The sequence below is a fragment of the Nansenia antarctica genome (genome assembly GCF_963989245.1).
Source record: "Nansenia antarctica genome assembly, chromosome: 16".
Lineage (NCBI taxonomy): Eukaryota > Metazoa > Chordata > Actinopteri > Argentiniformes > Microstomatidae > Nansenia > Nansenia antarctica.
Window position 1 is genome coordinate 20,691,059 of NC_137686.1, and position 16,596 is coordinate 20,707,654.

General features: G+C 42.3%; 3 protein-coding genes across 5 annotated transcripts in view; 1 reads left to right on the forward strand and 2 right to left on the reverse strand.

The window, feature by feature from the left end:
- The window catches only part of gnal2 (guanine nucleotide binding protein (G protein), alpha activating activity polypeptide, olfactory type 2), a gene marked incomplete at both ends in the record, with an annotated part of 32,292 nt that extends 30,897 nt beyond the window's left edge, over nucleotides 1–1,395 (forward strand). For both annotated transcript variants that reach the window (XM_080546746.1, XM_080546747.1), the window contains 2 exons: nucleotides 900–967; nucleotides 1,249–1,395. In XM_080546746.1, coding sequence (XP_080402872.1) covers nucleotides 900–967; nucleotides 1,249–1,395 — 215 coding nt within the window. The remainder of the gene's footprint in view (nucleotides 1–899; nucleotides 968–1,248) is intronic.
- Nucleotides 1,396–4,853: 3,458 nt separating this feature from the next.
- LOC308172104 (metallophosphoesterase 1-like) lies at nucleotides 4,854–8,287 on the reverse strand (the record flags this gene model as incomplete). Its single annotated transcript, XM_080547014.1, has 9 exons — nucleotides 4,854–5,045; nucleotides 5,506–5,646; nucleotides 5,998–6,120; nucleotides 6,226–6,303; nucleotides 6,679–6,787; nucleotides 7,084–7,164; nucleotides 7,393–7,496; nucleotides 7,594–7,702; nucleotides 8,034–8,287. The coding sequence occupies 9 exons, from the start codon at nucleotides 8,285–8,287 to the stop codon at nucleotides 4,854–4,856; spliced, it is 1,191 nt and encodes a 396-aa protein (XP_080403140.1).
- A 1,393-nt stretch (nucleotides 8,288–9,680) lies between these two features.
- Nucleotides 9,681–13,241, reverse strand: LOC308171373 (cathepsin Z; the record flags this gene model as incomplete). Of its 2 annotated transcripts, XM_080546213.1 has the most annotated exons (6): nucleotides 9,681–10,854; nucleotides 10,962–11,127; nucleotides 11,405–11,555; nucleotides 11,777–11,956; nucleotides 12,205–12,368; nucleotides 13,102–13,241. In XM_080546213.1, the coding sequence occupies 6 exons, from the start codon at nucleotides 13,239–13,241 to the stop codon at nucleotides 10,744–10,746; spliced, it is 912 nt and encodes a 303-aa protein (XP_080402339.1). In that variant the 3' UTR covers nucleotides 9,681–10,743. The 2 variants fall into 2 exon arrangements, with proteins under 2 accessions (XP_080402339.1, XP_080402338.1); XM_080546212.1 differs by having other exon boundaries at nucleotides 9,681–11,127; nucleotides 13,102–13,230.
- Between the last annotated feature and the right edge of the window lie 3,355 nt (nucleotides 13,242–16,596).

Consider the following 16,596-nt stretch of genomic DNA (forward strand, 5'->3'; position numbering starts at 1 on the left):
ACGCAGCCGCACCGTGACGTCACGTACCACAGGCGTTCACCCCTTGTCCAGCACTGCGAAGGGGAGGCCGGTGGAGGTAGAAATCGGAGGACGGAGCTCATTGTCATGCTTTCAATGAATGGAAGGAGGGGGACAGGTATCACATCAATTCCATGCATTACAATGAGCCCCGTCCTCCGATTTCTACCTCCACCAGCCTCCACTGGTACTGTGTTCCAGTCAGTTAAATTGCCAGTTCAGAGGCACGGCCCTGAATACGGCCCCTATACCCAGGGGTGCACATAACTGGTGCGCCAGTGCGCATACGTCGCCAAAATGCATGCTGCGCGGCAGATCAGCCGCATGAAGGCGCTCTTTTTTTTGGAAAAGTTGATTTCAGTGTTTACAGAACAGAGCAGTGCTTAAAGAGATGTCCGTTTATATCAGTGTGTTTAAAGAACAGACATTCAGTTAGTGCTTAAAGAGATGTCAGTTTATTTCAGTGTGTTTAAAGAACAGACATTCAGTTAGTGCTTAAAGAGATGTCAGTTGATTTCATTGTGTTTAAAGGAGTCGGACAGACTTTCATTCTTAAAGAGCAGTCATTTGATTTTGCATTTGTTTCTTTTGTTTTGCACACAATAATTTGGTCGTTCATCTTTATTTATGAATAAATGTCGTTTTGCTAATAATATATCCATGTATCCCTTTTTTATCCATCCTGTGGGACGGGTCGTGACTCGCGAGCTCTGGGAGCACCAAGCAGCATCCCTAGGTGCTCCTCTGAGCACTGGCCCCAAAAAGTTATGTGCACCCCTGCCTATACCTCTATAGCAGTGGTTTGGAAGACGGTGTCGTCCCGTTGTTCCTCTGATAGCCGGGCCGTTCAACCTGACGCCTCTCTGTTTGTGTTTTACCAGCAACTCCTGAACCTGGTGAAGACCCAAAAGTGACGAGAGCTAAGTTTTTCATCCGAGATGAGTTTCTCGTAAGTATTTATCACGGGCTATAGATGTGTGGCTATTGAAAATGTCAAATTGTGTGAATGGTTAGTTTATTCATGCTTAGCATGCATAACATACCATTTTTTAATTTGGTACTTATCATAGTTCAACAGAGAAGTCACTTTGGAACTGTGTACTGTAGCTGTTTTTGATTGCGTCCAGTTGTGAGACCCTCATGTCGCCACGGCTAACACACTTGTCCCTCCTCTCTCTCTCTCTTTCACTCTTCCCCTCCCTCCCTCTCTCCATCTCCCCCCTCCCACAGCGGATCAGCACTGCGAGTGGCGATGGCAGACACTACTGCTACCCCCACTTCACCTGCGCCGTGGACACAGAGAACATCCGCCGGGTGTTTAACGACTGCCGGGACATCATCCAGAGGATGCACCTGCGGCAGTACGAACTCTTGTGATGGGACAAACCTGACCATCGGCCTTCTGTGTTTTTTTTTCAACCATTCTGCATCCTCGACCCAAAAATAAAACCCAACTGAACCCAAGCCCCCCCCCTCCTGGGGACTATGAAGTACTACTGAAGTGTGTCAAATCCTCTTCCTCCTTTTTTTTTTTCCCCCTTTTTTTTTTTTTGGGCAGACCGATTTATCCCCATTTCACAGATGTAAGGAAGGTTGGGGAACAAAGTTGTGCGTGTTGCTTTTTTATCCTTCCTGTTTTTTCGAATGCCTTGATTTTTTTGTCATTCCACTAAGCCTTCGGCTACCTCCTTAGTTTTTTTCTTTTGTCCTTTTTTTGTCAATGGCGATGTCGTTGGACCTAGACTGGCTTGGCGGGTGTGTTCGTGTGTGAGAAGCACAGACAGGACCTCAGTGTAGAGGCAATGTGTGTGTGTGTGTGTTGCGTGTGTGTGTTGCGTGTGTGTTGCGTGTGTGTGTTGCGTGCGTGCGTGCGCGTGTGTGTATGTTGCGTGTGTGTGTGTGTTGCGTGTGTGTGCGTGTGTGTTGCGTGTGTATGCATGCGAGAGAGAGCGTGTGTGAGTGTGTCACTTCCCAGTCGAAGCTGGCATAACCCCCTGACCCAGCCCCCCCTCCTCCATCAGAGTGGTCCCTCTGCTTCTTCTCTCCAACGTGACAGAAAGCTTGATAAACGGATGGAGAGAGGGAGGGAGGAGGAAGAAGAAGATGAAGAGGAAGAGGAGGAGAAGAAGAAGAAGAAGAGATAATGCACTTTGCATCAGGTTACTTAATACCTTTTTGGAGGAAGTATACACACAATGTAGCATCACAATATTTATTACTCTGTCACAATTTTAGTGTTCCGAGTTGCAGGTCGACTGGGGGGGGGGGGGGAGAGGGGTACCGTGACCCCTGACCTCCTGCTTGGTGTGGCTCAGAGACACAGACATGGAGCAGGGAGAGAGAGGGAGAGGCGGGGGGGGCGGGGGTGTCAAGAAAACAACTGAACGAATGAACCAATGAATGAAGGAACAGGACGGAGCTCCTCTCTGCACCTTAGCCCTGCCGCCTGCCGCTGCTGTCTGCCTAACATGTCCAAGGGGGAGGAGCCACCACACTCATCACTCTGACCTGTCTGTTCACACAAACAACCATCCTTTTAGCTTAGACATCTTCTTGGGGAGGGACGGGAGAGCAAATTTAGTCCTATTATTATTATTATTATTATTATTTTTATTTTATTTGTTTGTTTCTTAACTTGTACCGACTGTGCAAGGTTGATTTATCCTGTACAGACTGTAAAATGTAATATTATTTTGTACAACTTTATTGAAAGAAAAACAAATCTACTTGTAGATCTTTGTGCCTTGATTACGGCTGTACCTGTAAATGAGCTCAGATGTAAGTATGTTTTGGACTGCGCTGTACAGCTTGATGTCAACCTCTATCAGCAGAAGAAGACTGCGGGTAGGGACTTTCTCTGTAGAGTTTAGTTTTTTCTGGTTTATAAAAAAAAAAAGGAAATGCTGTTTAGTAAAAAAATAAAAAATAGGGAAAAAAATCCTAAAAACCTGTATACATTATGCAAATTAACCACTTACCTGCAGTGAAGACCAGATGTTGCAGCGCCATGCCTTTTTTTGTTTGTTTTTCCTCCTTTTTATTTTGAATTATTTCACAGCTTTAAAAACATTGGAAATCCATTGAAAGTGTCCAAAATTGCAACCTGGTGTTGTTTTAATAGGAACCAACTTTTTTCGATATGAAAGTATGTCTGAGATCTGTACATGTGTGTGTGCCTGTGCGTGTGTGTGCGCATGTGTACATAAAACAAACATAGACTCACAGACGCATTGTGTGTGTGTATGAGAGTGGAGTGTACGTTGTGTGTGTAATCTTTTATAAATGTATGTACATGTAAATTTATAGGTCTATATAAATATATATGTACAATTATACATGTTTAATTATGTGTGTGCCTAGGTGTATACATACCTATGTATGTATACGGTAAATATGTATACATACACACATAGGTAAGCATGTTTAGAGTGGAGATGAATAAGTGAGAGTGTGCAATATTAAGTAATTCTTTGGTCCTTTGGAGCCATACCCAATGGCACAGGCACTATGAATGTGTGAGCAGCACCCAACAAGACAAGCTCTTCTCCTTGTACAAACAGCATCAGCCTTCTCTTCTACAGTACACGTCTATCCCCAACAGAGAGTGAACTGACTGGAGGTGTGACCCCATGTCTGGCCTGGGAGGATGATGAAATGACATTTTTATTTTTCTTTAAATAAAGAGGCACATTAGAGGACTTTGCTTTATTTCCATCTCGGTGTTGACCCTGTGTGCGTAATTCTCATAACAATGGCATTATCTATGGCAACCGCATTTCATTGCACCTTCTAGTGTAAAAGAGGGAAATGTTTGACGATAATGACCTGGTCTTGTTGCTCTGATGCGATAGTGGTTGCACTCTCTTTTTCAGGTAATATGCGATTTCGCTGGAACTAACTTATAACCTCTAATTACCCTCGACACACAAATTCTCATTATTTTCCATATTAGTGAATGGTTATGGTCATTACTTGGTTCTTATCTAGTTATTAACAGTAAGAGATCTGAAGGTACCTTACTGTAACAGAAAGTGTTATCACTAGGTAAATATGTCTGCGTTGGCCAACGTCACTACACCGTCACTGACTCCATTGTTTGAACTTTGAATTTTGCTTTATTCTGTACATCAGAAATTATATACATTTGGCACATAAAATAATTTTAAAAACTTTTCAACTTGACAAAACGTTTCTTTCTCAGAAAATGTCAGAAAAGAGAGAAATTCCCGTCTTCCAAAACCAGTGCATGTAAAGCTATTAAAGCCTTATTGTGCTTCATAGATAACTTAGTAACATTAGTACCATCTGGAAACTACATTTTTAAGACATAAAAGTAGTACCTATAATTGGCAACAAATACAGGTAATAATGAGAATCTAGATTTGTGCTTGTATTAGAGTATAAGTGACCAGAGGTACATTTGATGTATCATGTATTCAACTTCAATTTAGCAGCCCTAACCAGATACCAGCCAGTTATAAGGAGAGAAGGGTGTACATCAATATAAAATTGGCTCATTTCGAAGTGGAACAACGCATTTTTCACCATCAAAACAATAATACACAGAGTCGTTTTGGCCCATATTATACAACAACACGCACTCTTCTTCGAATCAGGAACGCTCAATCTGTACAGGGTGAGATACTGACTGCGGGTCAGCCAGGGTTGCATTCAGTGGAGTGCAACGTTGTAGAACATTCAGAGAGAAGTACATCACACAGAACAGACATGCTTCTCTGTTAGACCACAACAAGCATGTCGTTTCCATACGAGACATTTCAATCTGTAACATTTACAACGTTGGATTCTCCTGAACGCAGCCCTGGCGCGTTGTGTCAGAGGGTCTTCTGCTTGGTCAGGAGGCAGAGGCGGCTGACACACTGCTGCAGCAGGCCCCTCATCCACAGACAGTGGGCAAGGAGCAGCAGGAGCAGGCCGACGCCGGCCGAACAGTACAGGGCGATGACCGTGCTCTCCTCAGGGAGGAAACACTTAGACAGGGCATAACTGCCTGGGGAGAACGAACCCTGGAGGAGAGAGAGAGAGAGAGAGAGAGGGGGGGGGGGGGAAGAAGGTACAAAGGTAGGCAGATCAGTGAACCAGGGCTGTGAATGGCAGACTGCAGGCCATCACCCTTTCATAAGATGATAACTTCTTTTTTTTTTTTTTTTCCCTATATGTTTTTGAAGGGCTTTTCTGCTTTATCGGGATAGAGACAGTAGAGACTGACAGGAAGGATGGGTGAGAGAAAGGAGGGATGACATGCAGGATAAGTTGATGGCCGGAATCAAACCATGGACCCTGCGATTACGTGGCATGCGCCTTAGTGAGCTACGCCACCTAGGCGTCCTGATGAGATGATCATTTCTGACCATCACTCATCATGGTAAGTAGACCGTACCGATAATTCAACACGTATGATTAGAACGGTCAACACAAGAATATCCACTACAATGTCAAACAGAAGAATATTTGAAAGTATGCTACCAGGATGAAGCTGGGGTTGTTGCGGTTTCTCCAGCTGAAGGACGGCACACTGATCTCTGGGTACTTGTTGTCATGGAGAACTTCACATCCGCTGTGGGTGTGGCCACTGAGAATGAGACGGGGCTTAAACCACCGCAAGAGCTGTGAGAAGGGAAGGAGTTACTGCTACATGACACCTACGATCCAATCGAATCACTTGAGATGGGACTTACTGTGGCTCTACACAAACCGCTGCTAATGCTTTGATGCTTTGGCATTGCAATGTACCATCCACCAAGCCAGCGAAAACAGACACAATAGGCCCGCTTTTCTTGAGAGCTGAATGAATGCAGTGAAGTGACTCATCAGTGTACAGCAGGGACGTGGTGAAAGGGAGCAAAAAGCAGCAATTTTGCCTTGCCACTCACAAAGTGCCCTCCTGGATGCTGTTTTTTCACTTCAACCCCCCCCCCCACCCCAACCCTACAGCAGAGTAGCTTATACAATACATACCCTCTGGGAGGCCTCTTGAGACAGCACGTCATACTTCTCTCTGAACAGCAGATGGCGCTCTGCTGGAGGGGCAGCATCCCGGCCAGTACAGCTGGCGTCACTCACACGGTACAGAGGGTAATGCTGAGAGGAAAAGGTGCACAACAGGAGCATCATTAATGTTCACGTCTCTCAATACCAAATATAGTGTGTGGTTAGTTGTAGTAGTGCCTGTGCATTTGAGGATACCTGCAAGATGATGGGTAGGGAGGGAGGATAGCTTTGTGTGTCTCTGCAGTATTCTTTTATAATGCTGGACTGTATATTCTGTCAACAGAAGAGGCACAACAGGCATATCATGGGTTAATGGTCATTTACATTTTTGGTATTTAGAAATTTAGACACCTTTATCCAAAGCGACTTACAACAAATACATTTGTCTAAGTAAGTGAATCACCTATCCACCAGACATAGCAGGAAAAGGTCATCTATGCTCAGGCCAGGGACCATTGGCAGTGTTTTATTTTTAAATAACATTAGAGGAACTGGGTTAATAATATACAACACGTGTATATATACACAATATACATGGGTTAATATACAACACATGTTATTGACCATAACACATTTATGGAGACAGAATAAAGGTGAGAGGGCGAAGTCTGAGTGCCAGCGTGACGCGTTGAGGAGGCGGACACGCACCTGAAGAGAGCAGTTGAGATCTCTGGACAGTTGGAACAGCTCCTTCTCCACCGCCTGGCATATGGGACATCCATCTCCATGCAAGGCCACGCTGTTCACCAACAGGAAGCTGTAGCGAAACACACAGAAAACCCACCAGGACAGTTTAGAAACATCTCCTTCCACAACTAACCCACATATGGGTTACACTGGATACAATACACTCATTTGACTTAGCACTGAGGGAGGGTAGCTACATAGCAGGGACCTTTATTACGATTGTTATTATTATTATTATTATTATTATTTCCTCTTATTTCTTTTTTTATTATTATTGTAGAGGAATACTGTACACACCCAGGGTTGAACACAAGGAAATCTGAGAGGAACACACAGGACACACAACTTGAATGTCACCTTACTTACTTGACTCCTTTCTTGGTGACAATCCTCGTAGAGGTGGCATTGAAAACCTTCTCAAAGCGTTGTAACTTGAACCAGTCCATTCTTCCACAGGAGAGAGAGAAAGAAGCAAGTCAGTAAGTCCACACAGTCCAGTCCAACCACATAGTGCTGTCTGTATTTTGGGATTATTTTTATTTTGTTATGGTTTTATTTTTTAAGATTAAAAGATGATTTCCTTATTATTCTTATCCATAATGATAATTCATTGAAAATCATAATTCTCATACTTCGAATTCATAGTCAGTAATATTGAGATGGGGACAAACATACTCATAGTGAAAGCCAATGTCATGGTTTCCAACCAGGACTATCAGTTCGGTGTCTCTTGAGTGTCTGAACATTCGATGGAAACGACGCACGTCCTCCTCCCAGTCCTGTTGCATGAATAAGAAAGGCAGCAAGCATCAAGTGATTTTTCCTAACCATAACCAGACACTGAGAGGTAACTGTGGCCATGTTTGGAAGCCTTACCTTTGGAGAGCTCCACTTTCCCTCATCAAAGACATCCCCCAGTATGAACACCATCTCCGGCCGTAGCAACGACAGTGCAGTCTGGAAAGCCCTCTCCATCTGCCATTCCCTGTGTGGCACAGGAGACATGTCAGTCTTCCATCACATCAACACACTGCCAGACAGTGTTATTGTTGACAACTGAGCAAATCTGCTTAGATACAGCGTGGATGAGGGGACGTCTCCTTGGAAAAAAATGATGTTTTCATTTGATGCATAGCGCACACAGTCTGCTCTAAACACCTCTAAACTCGAAACTGTTAAGCTATTATTTAAAAATGTATTAATAAATAATAAAATAATAAAATGATTAAATAATTAAATAATTAAATAAAATAATAATAATAATAATAATAATATAAAATAATAAGTAATAAAATAAAAAATAAAATAAACATTACCGTCGCAGTTTGTCAAACCAGTGCCCTCCGATCGCGCCGAGAAGGTGCGTGTCCGACAGCACCATGGCGCGGAGAGTTGAAGCGCTTGGCTGGCCGTCGTCGCTTTCTCCTCCCCTTGCATGATGGATCTTCGGCCAAGCGCACTTGGATATAACCGGGTAATAGATCAGATACTCACAGAATATGAAAACGCTGCATACCACTCCAAACAGAACAATGACAGCGCTCCATCTGGCGCTCAGATCTATCGGCATATCTGGATGTCGAGATGCCCGGCTGCACTGGCGCACTGGTGATGGAGCGATTCATTAGGCATCTTTTCGTTGTTCAAAAATCAAATCTAAATATCAGAATGTCGGGATGACACTCTTCGCATTGTCAACAACAGCAGCATCGACAAATAAGCCTACAATACATTGTGTTTCTCTCTTTGTCGCTCAGTCTTACGTGATACGACAGCCTTATCTCCGAGCTGGTGACAGCGCTGTTGTCACTGGCCAGTAAGAGGATTTCGCAACGATTCAGGGAGGGGGGGGGGGGGAGGCTTTAAGGTAATTCCGAATTCCTGAGATTATGACATGTGACATGTAGAGATTAGACATCTCCTATATTATATTGAATATGAGGCTTTGACCAAAAGGACTCATGGTGGTGAGTCTTGACCAAAATAAACTAAGGAAGGACTATAATCTAATAAGATTATTCCTCATGGTTTAAATTACCTGCCTAACCAAATTGTTCACACTGAATAGTGCAGTAGGCTACCTGCCACACCACAGCAGTTAACACAAATACTGTTGTTATGCTCATTCATGTTGTTGGATTACTCTGCCCTCTTCCAATGCTCTCGTAAATGGTATGGTGTGATTGGTGTCATATGTCATGACTCAACAGGGACTAGCAAATCAAGATCTCAAGAACAAATGTTATCTTGTTCTGAAGACCCATCTCTTCAGGCTACACCTTAACTGTCCCTCCTGACATATCTACTTCCCCTCTAGCTCCCTGTAAAGTTTATCTACTGTTAAAATGACCCCTGGCCCAAGCATAGATTACTTTCCCCTGCTATGACTGGTGGATAGATGATTCACTTACTTAGTTAAATGTATTTGTTGTAATTCACATTGGATAAAGGTGTCTGCTAAATGCCTAAAATATAATGTAAATGTAATACTGAAGTGTAGACAATCTGAATAGTATTACATGTTTGCTACTATTATTGTGCTATTACTGAAGCTACAGCACAGTACAATTTGTTAATCAAATTAAACTCATTAAACTCAGAAGAGGCTGGCATTGAAACAGAAACAACATCATGTGTTACAGAGAAATTATGCAATGAAAGTAAGATAATATATAAGATAACAAATAATGAGACAACCGGCAGAAATTACCCTTAATTCATATCGCTTTAGATATTATCATTCTACAGCCACACGAATATTATGAATCTGTTGCTGGCTCATAATACTCAAGAAGTAACATCATCATTCCTTAATACAGTAACAAGGAAATAGTTTGCCCCAGGTGCTTCATTTGCTCCAGGTGCTCAGAGTGAGTAAATAAACGTGTGTACACTGGCTTTTTGCTGTTGGAACATTTATTTGAGAAAGATACTGTTTTGGTCAACAGACCTGAAGGTAACAAGGAAGTTGTAACAAGGAAAATGAAATCTACCCACTCACGCTTTGCATTTTGCAAATGCATCAGAGATAGGATCTAGTATCCTCATAAGTGCAAGGCAATTATGTGGAAGTGATTCATTCATTCTCATAATGGGCAAGAACTGCATTTCATACCAATTGACACGATAACCAGTTGATAACATACATTTACATTTTTGGCATTTAGCAGACGCCTTTATCCAAAGCGTAAGTAAGTGACTCATCTATCTACCAGTCATAGCAGAAAAGTATTCTATGCTCGGTCTATGCTAAAAGTATTCTATGCTAGAAGAAAGAAAGATTTTTTTCTTATATTACCAGTAGAGAAACTGTACAGGGGGGGTAGAGGGGATGTAGATGTATCAGGAGGGACAGTTAAGGTGTAGCCTGAAGAGATGGGTCTTCAGTCTACAGGGGAAGATAGGGAGTGACTCTGCAGTCCTGGCAGCAGTGGGAAGCTCGTTCCACCAGCGGGTTGCCAGGACAGTGAAGAGCTGTAACCGGGTGCTCCATCCACGTAGGGGCAGTGGTGCCAGTGGGCCAGCAGAGGTGGAAGGAGCGGAGTGAACGGGCTGAGGTTTGGGGGGGTGACCATTGCTTGCAGGTAGGACAGGGCATTTATAACATAAATAAAGTTGATATAAGTTCAGGCAGGACACTTATAAGTCGAACGCTGTGTTAGTTGACGGACAGCTGATCTCACGTAATGCAAAACACATATGTTAATTTAATAAGGCTTAAAAGAGATGAGTTATGCAACACTCCACCATGGTTAAACAGTGCACGCCACTGGCTATGAGAGTTACACTTATTGGTCATCCCAACCACCACCCCAGCCTTCACCCACTCAGTTTCTCTGTATTTAATCTATACAGAGCGGAGCCATCCAATTACACCAAACCTAATGTACGACCATTTCATTAAACAATATTAAACTGTGTCGTGACTGAACTGGGAAACTGCTGGAATGATGGATCTCATCAAGTTGTAACATTCTGAGAAATTTACAGAATATGACCCATTTGATCAGATGACTCGTCTTTCTTCTACACAATAGGGTCTGCATAGGCACAGCTTTTCTCGATGGCCAGGTTGTACCAGTTGCCTTTTCCTCCTTTATAGGCGCTTGTGACTATCCTCGCCCATCCATATTCTCCCTGCAAATACAAAACAAACAAAAAGATGTTGCTGTCTTTATGATACGGGTAGTGTCAAACGGTAGTGGAATGCTATGGGCGGGAGAAACAGATATGAGAAGACAAACCCAAGGCTCTCCCCAGGAGTTCCTGACGACCCAGTACTCTGTCCCGTCCTCAGTCACACCCCACCCAGCCACCGAAATGATGTGGTTCATATGAGAGAGGGGGTGGAACTCTGCAAAGAGCCCTCCAGCATAGGCCTCCAGGCCTTTTGTAGCCATTACCCCACAGCTAAAGAGACAAGCCACGTGAAACGGGAGAGATTAATTTATCAAAAAGGAAAACAACTAGTGAACACTAGACAGAAAGTCAGTCACACAACACTTGAAATGTTTACGTCTGACTACGAATGTGAGGTTGAAGAATGTTGTACAATTGTGAGAGACAACTGCACTGCAGACAATATTACAAGATACTTTTCGAAATGTGGTAATTTATTGTTCTTTTCGCTGTTCTCAAATTAAGAATGCAGTGAATTCTTCACAGTTTTGAAAGGCAGAATACTTGCCTGATGGGCCCGTTGGTGTATATCTCAGCTTTCATCTTGTCCCGGCCTGACACCTCTCCATAGTCTCCCACCTTCCAGAGGGTGTAGTTCTGCACGACATCACATGCCTTAAAGAAGGTGCATGTACCGCATTGGTTGAACAGCTCACACTCTGCAGGTTACCAAGCACACGGTTGAGTTGATTATGTTTTAGTCAAATTTGAGACCACGGTTTTAACCATTCCACAATTAAAATAATGAGATAATGAATGATTATCTCACTAGTATGACGAGCCTGCATTGAAGTGCCGAAATAAATAAATAAACCAATTCATAATAGTATTGTGGCTGTAGAATAATAATAACAACATGAAAACATCAATTCTTTATCACTTTGATTTTTGGCCTGGTAGTTGTTGCAAGTTTCATCCGGGATGCCTTTCTTGTGTGCGTAGGAATAGATTCCCAGATGATCTCCCCCAAAGCAGGATCCTGCCCCTCCACAGTCAATCACATTCTGGACTGACAGGTAAGCAGACGGCCAGGCTCCTTTACGTTTGATGTTAATGCGGTCTAAAAATAAAAACAATCGTTAATGCACATCGGTAATCTGTCATTAATGAGCTGGCCTATTGACTACAGACTGACACAGCCTACTGTAAAAAAAAAAAAAAGAAAGAAAAAGAAAGAAAGAAAAAGAATGCATCACGACAGCAGTTAGTAATTTCTAACTACATCTGATCACTTGAAATACGCATTTGGGGATCGTCTCAAATGTACACAATGTGATCCACTTGTTAGTTTGGGGTGAAGATGTGTACCTGCGAGGGCACTGGTCGCACCCATGGCCCAGCACGAGCCGCAGTACTGAGGAATGTGTTGGTTGCGCGTGCTGCTCACATAATTTTTGCCATCAATGTTCCTCCAGTCCCACGTCAATGGGAGGTCCGAGACGATCACATACTCGTGAGGCCTGGGATATGTCCTGATGAATGATGAATGAATGAATGAATGAATGGTCTTTATTGTCATTAATACAGTACAGGTACCATACAACAAAAGTTGGAAAAAAATACTAAAACAAGAAGGGAAAGAGCTGGTTTACATAAATAAAGGCTATATACACTATCCACTATACTATACTATACAAATAAAACACTGTGCTGTACTCTATGCTATGCTATAAATATCCTAACATTTCCTATCTCTGAACCTTATGTACCCGAGGGTTGTCATATTGCACATAGTGTTATTGCACATTCATTTAAAGTGTCGCAGTTTGCAGGTTTGAAATGTTCACAGTTGTGTTTCAGTATTGCACTTGATTACAATCTAGTAGCTGCCATCAAATTGTCTAGATTGTCCAGGGCCCAGAACCTAGGTCTTTGCTGTGTTCAGAAGCTGAGCTTCAGTCTGTTTGTCCTTGCGAACATGGTCCTGAACCGCCCGTCCGAGGGCAGCCGAACAAATGAATGAACACGGGTTTGTGTCTAATTAGTCTGCAGCAAACATCTCAGTCAGTTATACTGGGGTGTGTATGACATTTAATGCACATTCCACTGGAAATGTTTCAGGTTCCACATGTCAATTTCCGACCAAGAACAACGCATGCAACAAACAATGACTAAAAACGAAGAATTAATAAGCAGCTTGATGTGACATCACTCAGTGCTTTATTGACCTGTAATAACAGCCTAATATTACCGACGACAGCTTACTTGACATATGTTGGTCTATGATCCCTGATTGGTTTGTAGCACGAGTCGGAGAGTCTTCTCATGACATTATTCTCCGCTGCCTCCAAAACGAATAAAGTATATGACAAAAGTGACAACAAAAACATGACCAACGACGCCATGTTGCTTGAACTCTTCCTTGATGTTTCAAAGTGCACCCTACTGACCTGCACATGCATAGGGCGCCCTCTAGCGGCAAGGCAAGTGAATGCTACGCCCAGTAGAAATCTGAATAGAAGTAGAAGTCTGGTTTATACTAGGAGGCCGACAGTATGACAGTGCTATAACTGTGTAGTATCTATATCTATAACATTGCAGATTGTATCATACTGACTACCGACGGTTTAATTTGAGTCGAGGTATTAATGACCTGTTTGCAACAAATCATTTAACATTGAGTGGTAGTTTATTTCTATGCCAGCAGGGAACACTGTTTAGCTTGACTGTGTTCTTCCTTATCCAGATCTTATCCACCTCATTTTTCTGGTTTTCTGCTCGAAATGACATGCCCACAGTGAATATAGAATATCTCCACAATCACAAGGGCCTTCATAATGATATTGTTATCAAATGAAAGCTAACACCTGTGGGGTGGCTGTAGAAGTGTCAGAATCAAAATATGTGTTACTGTGTCAGAGCAAATAGAGCTAGAACATTATAAAACATCTCAAATTCAGTCTCCGCCTAAAAAACAACAGCTTTTACAGTGAATATCACCTTGGAAACCTGATAACCAAGCCCAAATCATCTAGGAATCAGTACTCCAGGGTCTTATTAGTACTTGTGCCAAAGTCGATGCTAGTAATGTGAGCAAATGCAACTTTGTACCTGTTTTAGTACAGGTATGTTTAGGCGGACACCGATATGTTTAGGCCATTTGGAGATATTTTGGCACCATCTTTGACCTTTGACCTTTCTCATGTATCAGATTTCTTTCTTTTTTTCGGGATTTTTTTGGGTTGGTCGACCAATGGTATGGAAATTCGGCGTTGAAACCGGACATGACACATTCTCCAGTTGGAGAAAACTGGATGTGACTTAGGTCGTGTTTACCGTCTCGGGAAAAAAATGGTGTTATCGTATAGCATGCAAAGTTGTGAAAAAAAATGTGATATTGATGAAGAGAATTGATCGAGGTAAACTCTTTATATCACTTCGGATCCCCATGGGGGTCCGTTGGCTCCTATGAGGTTATACTGCATTAATATGCCCAACACATAAAGCCCCCAAATGCACTCCTCTTCAATGGATCAATGTAATGAAAAACAAAACAAAATGCAATGATCATTGAACAGGACAGATTTCGCCCAGTCAGCAGAACACCTTTGAATGACATAATAGACCTCATTAACTAGGTAATGTACTTATACACTCCCTAAATGTTACATTGCTTGGGTAACCAATGCACCCTATTAACGTAATTGTACTGTGATTGTCCTTCCTGGGTAATATACAGCTCTTATCGCCAAGGTAGATTGGAGACTCAACTTAAGGGTTGATTTAGCTTGAGGAGGCACATTGCTGAGTCTATATAAATGAACAAAAATGTAATTAAATTAAGCTTGCATTAGGTAGCTAATAAGCACTACAGGAACATTATGCACATCACTCTATGGTCATTAGCCTTATTGCCACATCCGTCTTCAGATTGTGGTCCGTTGTTTCACATGATATGTCGGTCCTTGACTGTAAGAGCAGGCAAGAGTTATTAGTGACATTATTATTGTAACCTCACGTTGTATATTACGCAAAAGACAGATTTCTCCTATTAAACAGAAAGTGGCAGCGCAGACGTACACGTAAGTATAATTGATACACGTTTGATAAAGGAGCTCAGGCAGCTGCGGAACTCACCTGTACATGAAACCTACAGTACCGTTTTGTTTTTGTGATGTACTATCCTAGAAGTTGTGGTGTGGGTCAGAGGGGTGAAGTGCTGTTATCCCGCGGCCCCTGGGGTCATCATCACTGTGGTAAAAGCTTTAACTATTGCCTGTGTGAGGAGGAGGATGCACAAACAGCCCTCAATAATGCATATGGCTTTATGGGCCTATCCGTCCCATGGTACATCTGTACACACTCAATGTTTTAGGATGTCATGTGATGTTAATCACCAGGAGGTAATAAGAGAAGCTGCTTGAATTAGCAGTACTACTTAGTGATTAGGTAAACATCCTGGACAAGCAGACTAACTGTATCCCCATAGCCAATAAGATGCTTCGACAGGTAGTGTTATATTAGATAATGGCATGATGCTGAATTATTGTACAAATAAACACTGTACCACTGCACCATCCGGCAATCCATTTTTCGATTCAAGATAAGAGAAGTTAAGAGGACTACTGTATCTTAAAGCCAGACAGACTTGTATAAGTGCTCTGCAAAATAACTGTAAGCTCTATAAAGATGGATTATTGTTTGTGCTGTGTACTGTAAAACTGTTTAGATTACTTTTGTATGTATAACCTAAGTCAAATCGTATTTCATTCCCCTTATATAAAAATATTTTTTGGGTTGTAGAAATACATTTATTTGGGGGTTAATCGTTGAGGTCTGTCTTTCTGGATGTGCATTCTTACTGATCTATAGAGGTGTCAATCAGCTCACAACCATTGAGGAAAGCCACTAAAAGGCCCACTTAAACAGATAGGGGCACAAAGTGCATGATGCGGCATCCATGGTACTTTTGAACACATGGTGTGGGTTTCACATAAGATCAATGGCTGCATCATTTTGTATGCATCAATATAAGTGGCAATTCTATTGGCAGCTGTGGCTCCTTTTCTGGTGAAAAACAGATATGTGTGGTTAACACACATTTCTTACAGACCTGACTATTAAAACATTTCAATATATTTTATGCTGTTTTAGAGGTCTGAAAGCCAATATCACTCACTGAACACTTTATTAGGAACACTATACTAATACTGGGTAGGGCCTCCCTTTGCTCTCAAATCAGCCTCAATCCTTTGTGGCATTGATTCCACAAGATGTTGGAAACATTCCTTTGAGATTCTGGTCCATGATGCAAGATTTTTCAGGTGCTCTTTCAAGCGTGTTGGTGTTCTATTGGATTCAGATCTGGTGACTAGGAAGGCCACTGAAGAACACTGAACTCATTGTCATGACTCATGTTCATGAAACTAGTTAGAGGCGACCTTTGCTTTGTGACTTTATCATGCTTTATCATGCTAGAAGTAGCCATTAGAAGATGGGTACATTGTGGCCATGAAGGGATGCACATGGTCAGCAACAATACTCAAATAGGCTGTGGCATTCAAGCGATGATTGATTGGTGTTAACAGGCCCAAAGTGTGCCAAGAAAACATTCCCCTCATCATTACACTACCTGAATGAATGAGGTGTACAGGGGTTCCTAATAAAGTGTTCAGTGAGTGCATGTTATGCTGTTTTACAGGACTGAAGGCCAATATAAATAATGTTATGATTAATATCATGATTCATCCGATATTTTAG